Source organism: Balearica regulorum, chromosome 2 (assembly GCF_011004875.1).
Source record: "Balearica regulorum gibbericeps isolate bBalReg1 chromosome 2, bBalReg1.pri, whole genome shotgun sequence".
NCBI lineage: Eukaryota > Metazoa > Chordata > Aves > Gruiformes > Gruidae > Balearica > Balearica regulorum.
The window spans coordinates 77,024,486-77,046,203 of record NC_046185.1 but is presented as its reverse complement, the minus strand read 5'-3'; the positions used below and the strand labels follow the sequence as shown (position 1 = coordinate 77,046,203).

The following is a 21,718-nucleotide window of genomic DNA, read 5'->3' as shown; positions in this document are numbered from 1 at the left end:
CATGGGACTTTTGCGGTTCCCCGTTATCACCTCCCGTCTGTATTTTGAGTATGTGCCTGTCTGTTGCTGGGCATTACTTCCCCCAGTGGTGGTAAGGGAGAGGAAGAGGAGTGACAGAATCAGAAATCAAGGAACTGTCTCTTGCACAGACAGTCCTGTGGCGGTCATGCATGGTATTGGTCTACTCACAAGAAGAATGGGAGAGGGGAAGACAGATTATTGGATTTGAATAGTTTTATATCGCACAAAAATCAAGTAAATTATAACTTTCCCTGAAATGGATGTAAACATTGTACTGGCAATGTCCTTCTCCAGTAGCTGGAATTCCTAGCAAGGATAAAGGAAATATTATACCTGGGTTGTCACTAGTATGCTGGTGGCAGTGGAGAGTGACACTGAATACAGATTATTTTTTTGCTTGGAAGAGGGGAAGAAGTGTATCATGTCTCATTTGTACCTAGACTGTAAGTTTCCAGATACAAACATAAATACTTGATTTTGCCATTTTATAAAAAGAGTACCTCATTCATTGCATACCTCTTATTAACACAGTGAGATGCTGCTTACTTGAGAGTAAAGGAGGTATGATTTGGCTAAAAAACACTTTTATTTTAAGTACACCTGTCCATTTCACAAGATTCAGTAATCATGACAGAAAGCTAGCTCCTAAATCAGTAGGAACCGTGCCTCACAGCTACGTAGGCTTCTGCTTACCTAAATCAAGCTCTGAGAAAGCGCCGTGAGCGCCAGTGCTCTTCCATGGCTATCTCCTTTAGACCAGTGGAAGTACCCGTGTCGGAAGTGGCTGTGCGACGTAAGAGGAGAGAAGGTGGACTTGCAACTCAGCATGGGATTGCCTTTCCAAATCGGCTTCTCAGTGTCTTTAAGAGACACACATGTTTTCAGTGCAATTAGGAGAGACTCAGAATTTGTGTCTTTCAATGTGTGGCCATAATGTTTAAGTTTTTGGAAATCGCACCTCGGACTAGTCATCCTTAGCTTCTCCTTCACTGGAGGTTCTTGTTAAGCCTTGTTCTGTTTCCCAGGGGTTGAATTTCTGTTGTTTGGGGAAATTATGTCTTTATTGAAGTAGTGAATGCAAAGTTAAAGGATATCTTAGTGTGTGTTTCTAGTGTAGCTTTTATAAATATTTTCTATTGCACATTTTTACCAAAATATTTTTCCGTCTTTCAATCCTGGTACCAGCATATTAATGTCATCTTTACTGTAGTAATAAGATGGTCCCTTCCCATTTCATATGGAATTTCCTGGGCAAATTCATCTTGACATCCAGCTCTGTGGGTAGTTTCTTAAAGAGATTAGATGTTGAGATATAATTATCTTTCTTTTTGAGAAATAAACTTCAAGTCTTTTGAGGTTTTTTGGGGGTGTTTTTTTGAGATCACTGACCAACTTTGGCCTGTAGTATTACCACACGAGCGCTCTTTGGGTATCCCTCCTGAGCAAGGGAAATGGGCCGAGTGACTCTTCTTGGGCAGATCTTGCCAGCCTTGCCCAATTGCAGAACCACAGCTGGCACGCAGCATGCTGAGGGTTACCCCTGGGAGGTAGCTAAGCACCACGCAGCCACTTACTCCGCTACTGCCCACTCCCAGTGGGACAGGGGAAAAGAAAGGAGGAGTAAAAGCAAGAAAACTCACCCATTGAGATAAAAATATTTTAGTAGGCAGAGAAGTGGTAGAAAAAAAAAACTAAAGGAGTGATGCAATGGCAATTACTCACCACCTCCCATGGGCAGACTGGTGGAGAGCCAGTTCCCAAGCAAAAGATAAGCAAACCTTACCTAAACCTTGCTCCTCTCCATATTAGTGCTGAACAGGATGTCATATGGCATGCAATATCTCTTTGGTTGGTTCGGGTCACCTGCCTGGTTGTGTCCCTTCCCAAGCTCTTCCGCACCTCCAGCCTACTTGCTGGAGGTGATTGAGAAGCCAAGAAGACCTTATTGCTGTGCACACACTGTTCGGCAATAGCCAAAATACTGGTGTGTTATCGGCATCGTTTTGGTCACAAATCTAAAACACGGCACCATACCACTTACTGCAAAGAATAACCTCATCCCAGGCAGAGCCAGTGCATGGTGATACCATCAGCAACCCCAGCACAGAGGCAAACACACCGAAAGACCCTGAGAGTCAAGCTCCCAACAGGTGACGGCACCAAGCAGCGTGTGGGCCTTCGCCAATGGAGCTGGGGAGCCAAGATTTGCTGCCTGCTGCATCATGGCAGAGGCTTAAAACAGAAATCTTCCTTTCTCTTTATAGCAGCGGAAAATGAAAATGTAGAAATTAAAAGATTTAAAGTTAAAAAATAGCCATTATGGAATGCAGTTGGAAACCATTCACCTTTAATTTAAGCTCTAAGCAAAAAAACAGAACTGCTGTGGTGGCCATGTGTACTAAATGTTATGATTTGTTCATGTAATGTACCTGTTAGTATTTAACCTTAAAAAAATAAGAGAAAAGGCATCTGCATCATTTCCAGTGAACCAAACTCCAGACAATATTGGCTTCCCTACTGGAGCCTAGGTACTCAGCTGGTTTTTGCTGCAGTGCGAACAGTGTTATGCATCCTGCATATGAGGAGTTCTTCAGCTTTGCAGGTGGGTGGTGTCTATAAAAGCTGTATTTCCAGACACACCGATGGCTCATGAATAATTTTGTATTTGAAGGTCTGTTGCTTGGATAATGAATATTCTTCTCAGATGTTCTTATGAAGCTGTATTGGCATGAATATGAAATTTCTGCTCTTACTTCACTTGCTTCTGCTTATTTCCCAGTTGAAATCAAGGCAAATTAATTCTTGGTTTGGCCTCATCCATTTTTGTAGCAGTGCGCTATATATGAATTTGTCTTCAAACCTGTGTAAGTAGGTGCCTGAAGAGATGATATTCTAGATGGTTTCAGGTAATTATAAAATTGCATAGTTAGTGTGCAATAGGATTCTTTATACTACTCATTTAAACCACAAAAATGGAAGTGCTGGTATTCGCTTAAATACTTATGCGAAATTTAAAAGGGAAAAGGGGAAAAAGAAGAAAGCTATGAGATATGAGACAGAGGAGCTGAGCGTTATGATAGAAATGTTCAAAAACACCCCGTAACTGCAATGTCACACAGATATTTCATAGATAGTGTACTGGTTTCAGCTGAGATAGATAGAGTTGATTTTCTTCACAGTAGCTGGTATGGGGCTGTGTTTTGGATTTGTGCTGAAAACAGTGTTGATGATAACACAGGGATGTTTTGTTACTGCTGAGCAGTGCTCACACAGAGCCAAGGCCTTTGCTGCTCCTCACCCCACCCCACCAGCGAGGAGGCTGGGGGTGCACAAGGAGTTGGGAGGGGACACAGCTGGGACAGCTGATCCCACCTGACCGAAAGGATATCCCATACCATATGACATCATGCTCAGCATATTTAGCTGGGGAAAAGAAGGAAGGGGGGGGGATGTTTGGAGTGATGGCGTTTGTCTTCCCAACTCACCGTTATGCGTGATGGAGCCCTGCTGTCCTGGAGATGGCTGAACACCTGCCTGCCCATGGGAAGTGGTGAATGAATTCCTTGGTTTGCTCTGCTTGTGTGCGCGGCTTTTGCTTTACCTGTTAAACTGTCTTTATCTCAACCCACGAGTTTTCTCACTTGCACTCTTCTGATTCTCCCATCCCACGGGGAGGTAGTGAGCAAGCAGCTACGTGGAGCTCAGTTGCCATCTGGGGCAAAACCACAACAGGAAATTTTCAAAGAAAGAACACCGTAAGAAAAGTAAATGAGAAATCTATTTGGGCACAAATTGAAATGCAGGAAGTTCTAGTTGGAGATGAAAAAAAACCCCCTCATACACTAAAGATGACTGAATACTGGAGGATGTTGCCCAGAAGCCTGACTGGACACAGCCCTGAGCAGCCTGCTGTAGCTGAACCTGCATTCAGCACGGTATTGGAGTAGATGATCTCCAGAGGTGTAAAATTGAAAGCCAGGTTTAAATGACATTGAATTAAAGTCTTTACGACAAATAAGAAAGAAGAAGATATGATGAAAGGTTCCCTCACTTCGGAAAACAATCTCTTCTGTTCTATAATATAAACCATACTGTCATGATTGTAAAGTATTTGATATTACTTTTGATGGTAACTTTAATATCTAAACTATGATAGCTCCATAATATGTAGGAGACTTTGAAAGGCACATATTATTTAAGAATCTAATGCAATCCAACTAAACGCTCCATTTATTCCCCTTATCAGGCAATGAATTTTCTTCACAGCCTGTGTTACCATGGGTTTTCTGTCTGCAAAAATACACCTGCATTAAAAACAAAACACAAACTGGGGAGATAGCATTGAACTGAATATCACAGACTATTTTTCTGGCGTTCCAAGAATTCAAATTTTTCATCATTTTTTGATAAAAGTAAGTACTACTTCAGAAAGTTTATAGCTTGTTCAGTTTTGAGAAGACAGCTACTCCTTCCCAGAATCCTTTTTCCTCTTAAAAAACACTTATGCTGAACCACACTGAAAATGTAAATTTTCAGTCTTTTGAAATGTCACATTAAACAACTCCCATAGCAGAGAAAAAATAAATACAACCTAGTATTGTTTTCCAATTGCTCATATATGTGCCTCATTGATTTTATACACTTTTAAAACAAATACAGGAAAACTCCAAACTTTTATGTCAATTATCAGTTACAGAGAAGTCAAAAGTTTTTATTGTTTACCTCTTGAGGTTATGTGGAAATACTGATATGGAATATTAATTAATCAGTAATAGGAAAACATAATTAGCACATGTTAGGTTCATTAGGGACTATTGGCTAACAGTAATGCTATTTCTGTAACACTTAACAGTTTCCTGCTTTTAAAAAGATCATTGCTTTTAAGAAATATACAGCGTAATTAAAGCCATCGTTGAAAAGAATAGGCAGACTATAATAATGGCATAGAAAGTTAGTCTTGTTGAATATGTATAATCTATCGACTGTAAATGCTGAGTTTGCCACTCACATTTATCAGTAGTCTTGTCAATTTAGTAGAACTCAAGAAGTTAGCCTGTTTCATGTTTCTTTGGCAAAAAGAGAATATATCACACAAACGAGTAAGCACTCCAGTTCCAGCAGGAACTGCACTGCTGCAGATTTTGAACAACCTGCAGGACCATCTGCCAAAGTGGAGTGTGCTGAGTGTTTCTGTCTGCAAAGATTTTACCTTGTGGCAAAGAGGTGAATTTATGAAAAATGATGAAAATAGGAACGCAAGCATCAGTTCACACACAACGTGGAAAAATAGCAAACACATAGCAGATGTAGCATGAGGAAATGAAAGCAAGTTTAACATGTAATTATTTGGGGAAAGAGATAAAACTTTTTTCCATGGTTTTATGCTCAAATTTCTTTCTTCTGGCTCCAACCATGCAAGAGAGTAAATCTAAAATATTTTATCAATGAGAGATGTATATTTGTATATATACAGCATTGACAAATGAGAATCCTTTCCTTGGCTAAGCCAGCATAAACAAAGAGACATTTAGAAGCCCAGGTTAATACTGTTAACTGAGATCAGGATTTCTTCCACAGATTGTACCTATCATAAAGCATCTGTACTTGACCGCGTTCAGTGAATGAGAACATTCACAAATACTCATGTAAAGTGCTTTTGTTCATAGTAGGCAGAATTAAAGACAAACCTTTGTAACCACTTACTTTGCTTTTTCCAGTAAGCCTTAAAGGGTGTGCAAACTTTGTGAATTAAAGTGAATTTCATCTATCGTCAGGAGGGCCAAAAAGTATTGTTTCTATACTCTGCTAAAATCCATAAATGTATGCATAGAGAAGAAAGTCAATATTCTAGTGTGTATAATACCCCAATGAAAACTACATCAGCTTTATTATTCTTCCTCAAAGTATCAATACAATTCTATAAATGCCTTTGATTAAATGGTCTGCCAACGAGAGCTTTCTGTTTCTGATATGGAACAGGAGGGTAAATATATAAAAATGTCAAAATGCTGCTTAATCTACATTGCTATTACCTTAAAAAGCTGCATCATTTCAGAGTGTAATTCTCAAATTAATTTGCTATCCATACTGTAGGAAGTTCCATGTGCTGATATTATTTGGTATGATGTTTTTATAACAAAAAGTCTGTATTTTTACAAAGACAATACTGCATACTATGCTGTCTCTTTAGCCATTAAGAATTCAAACTAATGCTAACTAATTTAGTACTGTTGTGAGTGGGAAATTATGGAGATAACATATGGACATGCAGTGCTTCAGCACAATGCAATGACAAACCAGTGGTCTGTTCATTTCTAATTACCACCCAAAAATAAGGAATAGATAGCTTTTAGTCATTCTGTGGATTACAGTTAAATAGACTTCAATTTCTTAACTGCTAAACTTTTTTTAACATGCTCTTTCCCAGGTATTTATTTTCAAATGGCATTTGATAAAAAGAGCTATTTTATATATTCTGCTAGTTATGCAGTTTATACCACTGTTTGAGCAATAAATATTGTCACTCTGTTGAATCCTATTGATGTTTGTTTTCCATTTTTTTCAAAAGCCTTAGTTGCATATGTTTTATATAGAAGTTACTGTAGTTCATTCAAACTGGAAAGACAAATCATAGAGTCTTACTTTCAAATGTACCGTTTTCATTTTTTGTGTTCTTCACATCAAAATATAATATATTTGGAGCTTCAGGCTCTGTCACATAAACAGTATATTAGTGGGATTCTTACAGTATAGTATCTCAAGATAATACACCTTATTGAAAAATTACTGCTTAGATGTAGCACAGTATTTCTTTTTGTTGTGTTTTTTCAGAGTACCTGAAGACATACACATTTAAACCTGTGGTCCATATTTGTGCTCAAAAAACCAAACACCTGCAAACCCCATTTTCCAGATACAACAAAGAGCTAAAAATGGCCTTCACATATAGCTCATTTTTATATGTGAACTAGATAGATAGAAAAAAGAGCTAAGGGGCAAAAGAGTATAAACTCTGTAATAGTTACTAAAAATTTTGCAATTTGCATGTGTTATGATCTGCAAATACAAACCCAGGCTTCTGTTGCTGAATACCAACTTAAATAAGGCTGTTAATGAATGACAATGACAAGGAATGCATTAGGCCGACCACTTAGTAATTCTCTCCAGTCTTAGAAAAGTGAAGAAGATGAGCGTCATAAAAAGTACCGTGGTATTTTATATTACTGGTTTTTTTCTTCGAGTAAGAGCAAAAGTGTTATGCTCAACATGGTAGTTTTAAAAGTGGAACAGATGACTGACTCAAGTGGAATTTTACATTCTTTGGGAAGAAGTTACCAACCAGTCAGTAGTGATATTATAATTCATCTTGAAAGAAAGTTGCATTTGAGGCTACATTGCAACATTCATGACCTTTCCGTGCCTGACGTTCACTGAGAGCTGTTCACTGTAATGCTCTTAACCAACAGCTGAATGGACTGGGAGATGAAAAGTACAGTATAGACTCTTACACCAGTCTGGGTCGAGAGTGGCTGAGGTCTATCAGCACAGGACTAAGTATGCAAAATACCTCTACTTTTGTATTTTCTTCTAGTGATTTAAATAGTTAGTTGTTTCTATTGGTAGTATTAACCTAGCAAACCTTAAAAATTAAGTAGTCCTAAGTGGCACGACCTAAAACATTTTGCCAATATGCTAATGAATCATTATTTCTTAAAAACATGTGTATTTTATTGATGTAACCAAAACAAATTGTACACATTTTTAAAATATTTATTAATATTACCACATTAAAAATCTTAAGAGCTGTTGCAAGAGTGCAAATCCCTCAGCTGTTAGCACTTTGTTGCTCCATATAACAAACTGCTGTCACATCGAAGGCAGTGAATTCCATTACTAGGATTGTATGATCCTGGGCTGCATACAACTATGGACAAAAAAAAAAAAAAAAAAAAGAAAAAATGTAGAAAGTAAGTGATATTAATAAAAAAAATTTGACATTTGAAATGTTTAGAATGCATCTTCATCTATTTGAAAAATAGATATATTTCAAATCTATATTTGAAAATCAGATTTTTTTTTAGCATTCTGCTAGTTGATGAAAAAATTGTATATATCTTGTACGTCATCTGTTTATTACACCCTATTTTTCTCTTCATCACTTTTCACTCCATCTACTTACAGGGGTATGTTCATCAATTACATTTTAATATGGCTTGTATCCAATAATGTTTTAAATAAACTGCTATAGCTACTTGTATAAGTAATATAAGACAAAATAAAGCTGAAATCTAAGCTCTGATAATTATTAAGAAGTAGTGCAAAAATAATACATCAAATGAAAAATCAGTGTATGATGTAGAACAAGTGTTCTGAATGAAACATTTTTTTTCCTGCTGGATCATGTTATGCCATTTGATGAAGGCTGTGCAGTCATCTGCAGAATGACTTCATCACAAAAGACTAACTCAGCATTACAATCTTGGCAGAAAAAAGCAGAATTTGAGCTATTTGGTTATGACTATCCTGAATCATACTTCAATTTGGCAACAGTAGCCTTTCTTTAGGATAGATCTTTAATTAACAGCATTCATGTTCAGTATGCAAAGGTAATTAAGACCTTCCTTGCTTTTGCAGAGTCGGTGTTTACCTGGTTATTGGGTTTTGCCTGGCTTAATAATGACTTCTTAATCACTACTGCACAAACCTTCAGCAGGATTTTCAGATTTGGTTTGGTTTATCTTCGTTTGTTGAGGCTGGTGGGATTCACTTGATCCCCAGTGGCTGCTATGAGCTTGCCTAGCATTTTTTGCCACTCCTATTGACTGAGAAGGGTTTTAGAGGTCTTATGAAATGTAAAAGAGAGAGTCCTCTGCAGATGATGTCAAAACCTTGCCTTTTTTGTACATTAGTATAGTCAGATCAAGATGGCTTTATGGGAAAGAGCAAGCTTTACAAATACATGTAACTAAAGGCATTTTCCAACCTTCCTATCTGGAAAATCAATCATATTGTGTACCAGAGGAATAAATCTACTCTTTTTTATTGAAGATTATAGGCACACTTCTAGCAAATTCTTCTGAATTTTCAGTTTATTTTTTGGAGCAAAGTACACTTCAATATTCAGGTAGACTTCTCTTATAATAGGATGAAAAGTTTATTTCTCAGAAGCATCATCTGTTTGCTATCTAGCAGAAAGCATGAAAAAGAGTAAGGAATCTGAAGTAGGGACCTGTAGCTTATTTAGCCAGCTGCTGGAAAGTTTCTTTAACCAGTAAACTTAACTTGTTTCAGTCTTTTCGCTAATGAAAAACTCCTATTGGTATATCTTCAATTTGAAAGTATAAACATCTTAGCAAAATATTCTGACTTTGCAGTGTATTTTATATACTTGCCACTTTACACCTCACAAACTGAAATGAACACGATGTCTTAATTTGTTCTTGTATCCTGTAAGCTAACTAGTATTTTGCACTCTCTTCTGATTTTTACTACCATTATTCTCTTGAATAATGTATTTCCTTTTGAACTTTAAGTTACTATGTTTCAGTAATATAAATAATCACCATACTGTGAGAAAGAACTGAAGAAAAAAAAAATAGAACTCACTACTCAGTATCTAGTCTATTAAAATACCACAGAAATCAAGCTCTGCAGAATAATAATACAAGACAAAAAATATTTTATAAAGCGAGTACAGGGTATGATATCAAATTGTCTCTCCAGAGAAGCCCTAAGAAACATATGACACTTTGTACTGTATTAATCTCACAGTTGCATCTGATTTAAAAAAAAAAAAATAAAATAGATTTATAAAGCAATTATATTTAGAAATTGTGGTGACATGGAAGTGACTCAATTGCCTATGTTAAGTAAAATTTAGTGGTGGATCATACCTCATGTAGCTGTTAGCAAAATATTTAATTAACTTATCCTGGAATAATGTGCTTTATTTAACATAACACAGGGTTTTAAAAGCAGAAAAATATTAAAATTTAAGATAAAAAATCATATGAAATAATTTCTAAGATGTTTGTATTCATCAAGTCTGTTTGTTCAAGACAGCTTTACAGAGGCAGAAGACTAAATGGAATTATTAATCAGCAGTAACTCTGTGTCTTTAAGTCATTACCTCTACAAAATCACTCAGTAAAGGGTTCTGCCTGTGGCTTATCTGGTACCTGGTGAATAAGATTTTGATATGTTTTACCACCAGTGTTTTCTGCAAAAAAAGATTTCTCTAAAGATAGATACAGCACACAGTGACTAATCAGGTTAACATATTTAATTGACTAACTCAGAAAGAGACTTAGACTACAAAATGGGAATAGAAGGTGAGACAATAGCTCTATATTTATTGCCATTTCAATATAAAAGCAGAGGGGGGGGAACAAATGAGGCTATAGTATGATATAAAAGAACACGAGACTGAAGTATGGGGAAGAAAATGAATGCAAGTTCTAATACAGGAGATTTAGGTTGGCAGATGATGCAGTAAGTGAAAGGGTTACGCTTAGTGCACAAATTGTGTGATGGCAGTGTGAAATAAATGATGCATTGTTCACACTGCACCGCACAACAGCATAGAGGAACCAGAACTACTAGAACACTACATGAAACCAGATATTCTAAAAATAATAGAGGAAAGAGAACAGGTGTAACTGAACAACCAGCCATTTTGCTGTATGAGAAGTAAAAATAAAGGAGGTTTGTTTATGAAACCTGCAGAGGATATGCATAGGGGTTTTTTTATTTCTCCATGTTCTTAGGCCTACTCGATAACCTTGTCCATTCTGTTGTATCCTTATCAAGACTGGGAGACTAGAAACAGTTGTACTCTTCAAAGTTTAATGTACCTAAATTAAAAAGTCTGAGTAACATCTGTTTCCATGTTCCAAAATAGAACTGACCCATGAAAGGGTAACACAGATGATAAGCTGAGGTTTGCAATGTATCTGCAGTGATACCCTCAACTGGTGCTAAGCTATGACTGGTAAGAAATATATTATAAATTTTTCAGAAAAGGAACAAAGAATTCAAGAAATCACAGAACAGCTGATCAGACTTCTATACTCTGTAAAGATTTTATGAATGAACGCTGAAACACATGCAGGTAAATGGAAAGTAATACAATGTGATGTTTCTTTACAGTGAAGATAAACATGTAATTAATTTGAAAGCACCTGATATGGCAGCACATACAAATGTAATAAACTACAGAAGATTATGATTAGAATGAAATTTTAAAAAGAGTACTGAATGATGCTTAAAAGGGAAATAATAGTTGGAGAGAAATTGCTAAAGGGATTACTGATGAGCTTGCTCTTAAACTTTACTAAATATTTCCACTAACAAGATTATCAGAAAAAGGCCCAATGAACTATGCTGACAACAAAACTGGGTAAAGCTGTGAATAAGGGTCGAGATTTAAACAGACGGGAAGAAATAAAAGAATGAGAAAGGCCTGTATATTTGTTTGATTAAAGTGGGCTGTGAGCACGATCAGTTACAGTGAAAAGGGGAAGCATGGTACTGTAATATCTTTTGAGAGAGAGGTTCTTAGGACCAAAAGAAAAGCAACTCTTACAAAAGCAGATAGAAAGTAGTTGACTTGTTCTAATTATAAAATAGGGGACAAAAAAAATCTATTTAAGATAAAGGGCGTTCTCCCCATCAGGGCAAATGAGTATGAACTTTTCATAAATTAGTTTAGATTGAAAGTTTGATCGTCTAACTACAGAACAAGAGTAGCTAACAAGACCAAAACTCCCAAATAGTGCTCCCAAATGGACCTTAAAACTGTTTTAACTGGATTACAGAGCCTGGTTCCTGCAACTACAAAGGAAACTATTGGATAACCCAGGAAGTTTAACTTTGCTGTACTTCCATGGAAATATGTTTATCACCATGTTTCTATGTGTAAGTGAATGTTTAAGAAAAAGCTCCCCCACTAAAAAAGATATAGGGAAAATATTTTATTTTCTATTTAAGTAATACATCTAGGGCTTTTAGCAAATCACAACTATTCTCCCATGTTAGCATGGTCTCCCGAGAACTACTGCATGAGGTTTGAGGCATTGAAAACAAATGTAGAGAACCCATAGTGGATAGTAATCAGGCTGAGCAGAGGTCTATCAAACACGACCAAAAAGACTGAACTTGAGGTGGTTTAATTCAATGAAGATAATATCAGAAAAAGAAAACAGTCAGGGTATTCTAGGATATACAAAAGCTATTTCAAAGATAAAGTTAACAGAATTGTTTCCAGATTTACTGAGACAGAACAAGAAGAAACAGGCATAAACTACACCAAGGGAAATTACATAAATATCTCAGAAAAAAGCTTTCCAATGGTGAAGATGTGCAGTACTGAGTAATATTTCCTTGGGAGTCTATGTAGTCTTCTGAGGTTTTAAAGATTATGCAGGATACATTCCTGACATTCTGTCAGGAATAACTGAAGCTCATATCTTGCCTTGAGGTAGAATGATAAGCAGAGGACGCTTTCAGTTTTACTGCATATGATACGGTGTTTTGGATTCTGGGAAAGGAAATTACTGATTTTACTAAGAGATCAACTAAGGGAAAGAGTGTATGTTTGAGCATGCTGACAGAATGTCATCCTCAACTAGGGGAAGCAGTTGATAACTTATCAACTTATCAGGACTTATCATTCAAGTTTCAGGGCTCACTGTTTCAGATTCTTGGGTACCTCAGATGTGAAAGCTTTCCCCTGTATCTGCCAAAGAGCTGTCTGTTACAATCCCAGCTGAACAGGGATCAGCTTCTTGGGTTGACACTGATGTAGGGCTATGTAGTGTTTCTGACTATCTAGTGCAGGAGGTAAAGAAGCATGGCAGCTAAGAAAACAGTATTATTTTTTACTACTTACATTAAACAGCCACCAGAGTTAAGATGAAAGTTGTGTTTTGAAGAAAAAAGGAATACAAATTAGTTTGGAATGGAGTAAGATATTCTGGGGGAAAGCCCAAACCAAAACTGCAGTCTGTACAAAACAAATAATCCTAAAAAAGACAAGCTTTTCTAAACTTGATTTTCATGTACCTTTCATTGAAATCATGTGCAACAATATTCTGTATTACAATAAATATAATAAATTTGATATTTATATATATCCTTTCCAGATATTTGTATTTTTTTGCCGGAAGACATGGACCAAAACATTTAAGTTCCTTCTGATGAAGACAACAAAATGAAAAAAATGATCGCATATGGAAACATTTTCCATGTCCCGCAATTTTAGAGTTATCTCTGTTTTCTTCCATATTCTTATCATTTCTTTTCAAAGTGTATTCTATTCTGTAAACTGTCGTTCAATATGTAATCCAGTGTTTTCTTTCACCATTTCTAAGTCTGCAGGGAATCATCTCTGTCAAAAGCTTGACTGCAGATTTATTCTCTGTGTGTCTTGTCTTCCATTGTTCCCTTGAGACTTCAGGCTCAATATTTGGGAATCATATGAATAAACTTTTCTTGGGGGAAATGCAATCTGACAAAGCCACTCTTTAAAACACTGAAACACTCCTCAGCATTTAAGGAAGGTAATATCACTCATTTTAATATGACAAAAATAAAATTACCGGAATTCATTCCCCCCCCCTTTGCTTATTCTTCCAAATGGAACACAAATATTTACAAATTTAACTTTATTTTGCAAAGCTATACAGAGTAATTATTTTATCTATTATTCTTGCTTTACTCACATCTGGAATGTATCACTGAAGGTTGTAATTAGGTGAAAGCATTGCATTATTATGCCCCTTTTAAAAATTTAAGAACAAAAATAATTGTCTTATTTGTCTCACTGTAAAACAGCACTCGAAGCATACCTTATCAGATTACAGATTTTCTATGCTAATTCCAAAAAAACTCACTGCTATCTAGAGGCCTGAACTTAATCTGACTGATTTTAATTTAAATCAGTCCATAGAAATTGTGAGTTGGGCTTAAAATCTAAATCAATAATTTACAAAAGTTATACCCCAGTAGTAACCTGATCTAGTACTGGTTACCATGACAGGTTTGACAGGATCACAGCCCAAAACAGCATAGCATAACAATTTTATAAAGTTAAATAGCAAAATACTGAGTTCAATCAGAGCAGAAAACATTGTAACAGTATAATACTTTGTATGATAAATGAATTTGTCACTTACCACAACACTCTGGACAGTCTGGATGTATTAGGGCATTCATTCCATACCCTGGATAGCAGAGATCAACCCATACCATTTGCAGAGTACCTTCAATGTAGTATATTTCAGGTAACGGTTCAGAACTTTTCCTGCTAACTTCCACTTGTTGCTTAAAAAATCTCTCTATAAGGTGTTTTGCCTAAATTAGAAACAAATAATATTTTTTCAGAATCTTTGATGGAAAGAGGTCAGAATATAAGAAAAGACAAAAGAATGTGAGTATGAGCTAGGATTAAGATTTAAAGAATGTACCACTAAATCTTGATTGCAGCTGAATGGAAACAGCAAGGCAATCTGATATTCTTGGATATGTTAGTTCTAATTTAGATGAACCTTGATCATTTAATGCAATGTCTTTTAAAGTGTTCAGAATTATATAAATATAACTTTAAAAGCTAATCCATGGCTATTTTGTCTGCATTACACATCTGTAGCCCAACATCAATAGACTTGCATCTTTCCCATCTACATAGGTCTGTTATTTAGGTCCACTTATAGTTCAGACATACTTTCCACCTTTATTAGCTATTTCTGTTCAATAAAAATAAAATACCAAAGATCTCCTGAAGCCAAGTTAAATAAGGATGGTATTGTTGTTGTTGTTGTTAATATTAATATTAATATTATATCAGTCAAATATAATCACAGAAGACTAATTCCCTTACTCAAAAAGATTTGCACAAATACAATCCTACATAGGGAAAAAGTTCCTTTCAATCAATGCAAAACCAGCGGTATAGAATCACAGAAATGACAGGATACAAGGGAGCTCTAGTCCATCTCATCTACTCCATCTCCCTAGCCAAAGGCAATGTTTATTTTTTAAAATCCTTTATTTTCTCTGGAATTTTGGACCATTTTTTATAAAGTCTCCACTGGAACATTAAAGATTTTAAGTCATAGCAGTTAAAATAAAAAAATGTGACTTCTAACTGACTAAAATATGTAACAAAAATTAGACTTACTAACAATCTGACAAAGCCTAACAGTAAAAAAGTATAAATGCTTCATATCCAGGCAGTGCTTCATTTGTGTACAGGGATTAATTATATATATAGAAAGCTAAAAAGAAAAAGCAAAAAAACCCTCAACCCTTTAATAGGTTTGCAAGGTTCAGTACACACACAAATTGGCAAAACCAAATTTATTCATGCTCTCTTAATTTGATCCTCTTGTCTGTATGAAAAAGATGAACTTTGATCATGAGCTTTCCCCACAAATTTAGGGTTTTTTTCAGTGGACAGGGTGGAAGCTGCTTAATGAGTACGATGTTATTTCAGACTCCCTCACCCCTCCACTGGAATCTCAACACATGATTTGCATACCTGGCTATTTCTCGGTATTCCTCCTGTACTTCCCTTCCTCTTTCTCCTTTCCCCTTTAAGAATTTCTGAATTAACAGTTAACCTAGTAAGCAAGACTCTGCTTTCTGGTTCTCTACTGTAACAGCCAAATGCCTTCAAACAGCTAAAATTCTGTCAGATCAATAATAAAATCACTTTGAATTCATGGAAAGACACTCCCATCTCTAAACGACATGTTTGATATTTATAAGTTAGCACATGTTCAAAGTTTCCCGATTGTCTTACCACTTCTCATGCTCTTAATATACTGTCTTTAATATAGACAGATAGTGTGATCTACCTTATCCACAATGGCAATAGAATATTAGCGATTTAAACTGATACAAATTTTATATCTACTAAAACTTTTATATCAATTTATTAATTTGCAAAAAAAAAAGTATGTTTCTTTTTTATGTTATTATACTTTATTGTGAGAGTAGCTTATTGTTAGTTGCCTTTTTATTCTTCCATCTACTGTACCTTGTTTAGTCTATGAGATGCATCACAAGCACTTTGCTGACATAGTTTGTTGTGTTTTTCTCTATCTAAGGAAGCAACTGTAACAAAACACAATCTGTTTATAGAACAAAGTCAATGAGATCAACTTTTGTTTTATTTACTGGTTTAAGATTCTAGTCAGTTCTGATGGAAGTATTTAGGACTTTTTACCATATTTCAGATGTCTGACTTGCCATGTTTTAAAGAAATCACAGAGCTTGTCCTCTTATAGATATTACATATCTATGTCTAATTTTTTAGTATACTTAAATATTTTATGGGAACTTTCATTTATTTGTAAAGTCTAAGGGCAAGGAAATGTATAATTCTGGACTCTTATCAGAATTATAAATATGTGAATCCTTTTAAAAGAAATAAGATACTCCCTCTATAATTAACTGCCTGGTTTTATGAAGACTCAGGTTTTAAAACAGTCACTCAGGAACCCTGACAGTTCAAACTCCTGACTATTTCTGCAATGGACTCAAGTTTTCTCTCAAGAACAATCAATCAGGGCAGTATCTAGAGCTTTTAAAGATTTCCCTGTTCCCCCCACCCTGCACCAACACATCAGTTCCTGAGCCTCACCCATTCAAGCCTTTACTTGCTCATAGGAATGCCTATGACACATAGAACCGAAGGAAGACTTCAAGTACGGACTGAAGAAAAAGCATAGTTACATTTTAGTAATCCATTTGCATGGGTCCACATTCCTTATCAACAGACTAGTACTAACATGTTATGGTGAAGGCCTGGGAAGTAGTTAACTAAGCTGCTGGACTGCTCTCCAGAACTGACAATAGAGTAAGATGCCATATTAAGAATAAAATTATCTGTTAACATGTGAATTAAACTCTGTATATTATAAGCTTTACCTAGCTCTGCCACGGAAGTAATTCTGAAATACCAAATGCTACTTAGAAATCAAAAAGTACTTTCTAAGGCTTCAAGCTACTTAAGAACATGTAGTTTACCACTGGGTTGTATCAAAGTTTACATCTACCTAAATCTCTAACTGGAGAATCTCTCCTCCAAATGTTCAAATATTCTATAAAGCCTGCACAAGAGCTAAATCTCATTTATTTAGTATCTATAACCTTAGAATTAACCTTAACTGACTACACTATCAATAACGAGACTCTTCAGATACATCAGTGCTATCCGCTACAAGTACAATTTTCAGAGAAATACAACTGACTAATAGTTTCATTGGTTTTATAAGCAATTATATTTACTTTTCAAGAAAATTAAAATTGGAAAGTGGAAAATGAAGCATAATTGTTATACTTAGTTCAGAAAGGCATCTTTTCAAATTGCATGTCTTGATACATAATGACTAATCTAATACAATATATGAAAACAATGGACTTTTTAGAGCTGAAATAATAAGAAACAGTAAGTTCAAGAAAGTATTGCAGATGTTCTTACATACATTCATCTAAACAATTTCAAATAGCATTTTTTTCAGGTTTTAGATATCTCTTTTAATAACAGAAAGTACTTCAAGTGAACTGAACATATACTGGGACTATTTTACTGGTTCCTTCAGACCTTACTCACAGCATAAAGGAGTGCAGACTTTCTTTTCATATGGTTTCAGTGTTCAGAAAGAATATTCTGAGAACAAGTCTCAAGAAAAAGAAATACCTCCTTTGGATTAACATGACATTGAGACTCCTGACTTCATAGTTAATGACTTTAGTGAAAAGCTGATAATGGAAACATTTTATGAAAACAAATTCATGTTAAAGTGAAAATATATTTTTAATAACTAAACTTCAGCAAAGTAGGATAAGTAACTAAGACACTGTGAGGTCTTAATTTATGTATAAGCATAACCTCATTTATGTATAAACACAATCAAATATCAGATATACAGTTTTATGATTATTAAAATACATAATAACACTCAATAAGAATGCTTAAATATCCCATAATTTGGTGAGATCTTCCAAAGGCACCTAACGATTTCCTTTAAATAAAGCCAACTCAGTATTTTTGGCAACTCATGTTACCCAGGTCTCCTTTAGGGTCCTTTTGTTTTAAAGAAATGGAAAATTTTGAAATCTCCCTCTTTTATTGTTGTTGCTTAAAGAAAGTAAAGTACTGAGGTTCATTTCATTCAACTTTAGTTCTTGAAAATTAGACATCCAGTGTTGGTCTGTCATTTGGAAGCTGTCTATAAAGACCACGGTACATCCATGGAGTGGTTTATACACCTGTTGTAGGTGGCTAGATGAAGGTAATCTGGGGAGTTACAGAATATACTCTATCACCTTCCTTCCTATGTTAATGTGCAACAAGGGGCATGATAACGTTTTATGATACAAAATTAAAAACATATTGATCTATCCACAGCTATAAAAAGTTCTAAAGCTCTTCTGAAATAATGTAAAACATGCACTTTTGTGCAGATCAAATATCTTTTTCATATTGACATGAATTTCACAGGCAATACTTGGAAGCATTTTTACAATCAAGAAACTTTATTATTAAACCCTTACAATATATGCATATAAGCAGTAAATATGTTCCATACATTCTAACCATTTTTTAAAAGCAAGGCAGATTTTTACCTGAAAATGTAAAGAAGATTTCATTCTGTAAACCTCCTCTCTGCATTTTTACATGATGGCATTCTGACTTAATTAATGTAACCTCACAAGAATGTTCAGCAACAAGTTTGTTTAGTATCTGAAGCAAAGCTTTCTCAAAAGAAACATTATCAGAACTGTTGCAAGGGGCTGCGTGATACCGGGCTGTGAACTCATAGTAATTTTTAGGATCAGAATAAGCTGCAGGAAAAAATGTGGAAGATAATGAGGAACATATATGAAGTAAAAAGAGGAAAAGTAATTCTTGTATTTGAAAATAAAAATGCCAATTTAAATCCTTAATTTACAAACAAAACCTATTTTGCATCCCCAGCAAATTTTTAATGATAAAATAGTATAGTAGCCATTCTTATTTATATCCATAGGTAAATCTTACTCTTTATTATTGTAATTTTAAAATTTTTAAACTATTAGGAGATTACAGTAAAGGGATCAGGATTATGAAAGCTAAGGTTAGGCATACAAAATACCGTATTTCATCTCACACATTACGGCCAGTTATAGTAGTATGTTATATATTTTTTTATTCAACTATCACAAAATTATTTTAAAGGGCTTAAAAACTGAATCATCTTCCCCAGAAATCAATAGAAGATGCAGCTAATAAGATGAACAGGAGTTCCTTCTCTGTGAGCAGAAGTAACTGAAAAAGCTTCCATATAGGTATGAAATTTACTTTTATGGATGGATCAACTATTTCACCTTTACTGCAAAGCTAAATGCACACTTGGGCATCTTTTACAAATAAGACCAATGTACCATAAAATGTGTGTTTCTAGTTATTTCATGATAACCACTCTACTTACCCAGAAGATCAACAGAGCACAATGTTAAATAGAAAATAGGAGTAAAAGAATGAAGAACAGGGGTCATGGTGTGGGTCACAGAAAGGAGAATGGGAGGGCAGGGAAGAAAGAACAAAGGAATAGAAAGTGAATCAGCTGAAAGACAAAGCAAACATCCAAAATATGGTATTCAATTAAGACAGCTCATTAGATCCTTGCTTTTGCCTCCCCCATTTTCTTTCCCTTGCTGCTGCATATTCCAGATTTTTTGTATATATGTATGAAACTTGATTTTTTAATGCTAACATTCAGATTGGATCCTTATTGAAGGATGTAACTCTGTATTACTGAAAGCTGTAACCTTTTCCATCAAAACTGTCCCAAAGAAACTTTTTCATTTCCAGCTCTGTCAAGCAAGCTAGATGCTAAAAGTCATGGTTATTCTGTATGGATGCTACTGTGTCAAAGTAAAATTAATTTAAATCAGAGGTTAATTTGGGTTATTGTGCTCTACCATGTTTTTAAATGATGACCAGTTGTCATTTTAAATTCAAGAACATAGTTCCTGATGAAGGCAATAGGAGCTCTTGCCTACATCTCCGCAAGAATAAAGTATCCTTTAAAGAAGAAAAGGTGAGCTAGTAATGAATAAATGACTTTGCCTTTACAGTCTTTCATTTTATCAAAGACTGTTACCTGCTGACAGAAGGCAATGTAATCAGAACAGAAAAGAATAAGCTACAAATATTACATCATTAAATGATACATACTTAAAAAACACAATCAGGTAATAATGAAGGCATTAACGTGTGTGAAATAAATCCATGCAGCAGTGCTAAAATTAAGCTCATAAAGAATAATTCAGTTTAAAATTATACTATTTTAATGTTATTAAGGATTACTACCTATTCAATGTGTTATATTTCATTATGGTTTATGTTTCTTTTTTAAAAAGAACTGTATTCATAAGTTTCTCAGTCAGTCACTCAGTTTCATTTAAGGCACTGTAAATGACATTAAATGAACTGCCTGGTAGTAACTAATATTAAAAACAATTTCCCAGAGAAACAGAATGTCTTTATCTCTGCAAATTAAATTCTAAATAACCCTACTTATTTAAAAATAGCAACATGCATTTTAAAAAATAAAACTTTTTCAAGGCAAGAACACACTTACCTGGATTGATAACTTACCATAAATAAGATATTTTATTACGAGTTTTTTATCAAGTTGCATTGCTGTTAGCTTATAAACAATGGAACAAGTGTAAACTCCACTCAGGTTGAAGTGTCTCAATATTAAAGTTCCTGTTGGTGATATTTGCACACTACTATTTTCTAGTAAACACAAAATGAAATAAATTTAGTTGTCATTATGAGAAAATACAGAAAGTAAGGGTCCAAGTGGTTATTTTCTGTTAAGCCATGAACAAAATAATAACATTATGGATTCAGCTGAAGGCACAGGACTCGGAAACTGAAGCTGATTGGGTGACACTCTGTTCAGCATTACAGAAATATGCCTTATTGCTGCCATGTTTTTAAGTATTGGTTGACAAAGCAGTCCTACAAACCTTGGTTTATTTGAACTCAGACATCTATTCTTCTCTCCAATAACCACCTCCAAGAGCAAAAAACTCCCAGAAAAAAAAAAGACCAAGTGAGCAAATAATCTCTTTTTATACCTCTATATAGACAAACTGACTACTAAGCTTTCAGTCTTCAGGAACTGCCTCATGAATTACCTGCTGGTGGCGTTTAACGTGCAGTAAACTTCAAAGTAGGCAAGACAGGAAGTTCAAGTTAAGCAAGTATTGTATAACAGGCCTTGCCAAAATGAGAATCATATATGTTTAAGGTTGCAAAATAATCCTTCTGTGTGGAAAGCTATGCATTGTAAAGTCTTAACGCAACTCCTTAGTTCAAGGCAGGGAGGAAGTAGGATCTTACTTCAAAGGACAAAACATAAGCATGGTTCTTTAACTAGGCTTTTAAAGAGAAAGAAAAGCACTGCTTAAGGTCAGCTTTGGGCACTGATAATGAGCCATACAGTTATCCCATGTAGTCTGCCTGTGGGTTACATGATGACAGTTGATGATTCCTTTCCTGACTTGAAAAGTCCCCAGGCAGTAACAATATAGATACGGGTTTCTCAAATAGTAATATGCAGCCCATCTTGCTGGCAGCTGTCAAAGAAAACCTTGGGAACCACTGGATTAAACTCAATTATAATAGACTTCA

At 35.1% G+C, this 21,718-nt stretch overlaps 1 protein-coding gene across 1 annotated transcript in view; it reads right to left on the bottom strand.

Moving 5' to 3' along the window:
• Positions 1 to 7,810: 7,810 nt before the first annotated feature.
• Positions 7,811 to 21,718, bottom strand: part of ZPBP (zona pellucida binding protein) — a 30,647-nt gene continuing 16,739 nt past the window's right edge. The window contains exons 4-8 of the mRNA XM_075747114.1: positions 20,672 to 20,815; positions 18,655 to 18,873; positions 16,061 to 16,137; positions 14,196 to 14,373; positions 7,811 to 7,945 (exon numbers count right to left, since the gene is read on the bottom strand). Coding sequence (XP_075603229.1) covers positions 7,854 to 7,945; positions 14,196 to 14,373; positions 16,061 to 16,137; positions 18,655 to 18,873; positions 20,672 to 20,815 — 710 coding nt within the window. The 3' untranslated portion in view covers positions 7,811 to 7,853. The remainder of the gene's footprint in view (positions 7,946 to 14,195; positions 14,374 to 16,060; positions 16,138 to 18,654; positions 18,874 to 20,671; positions 20,816 to 21,718) is intronic.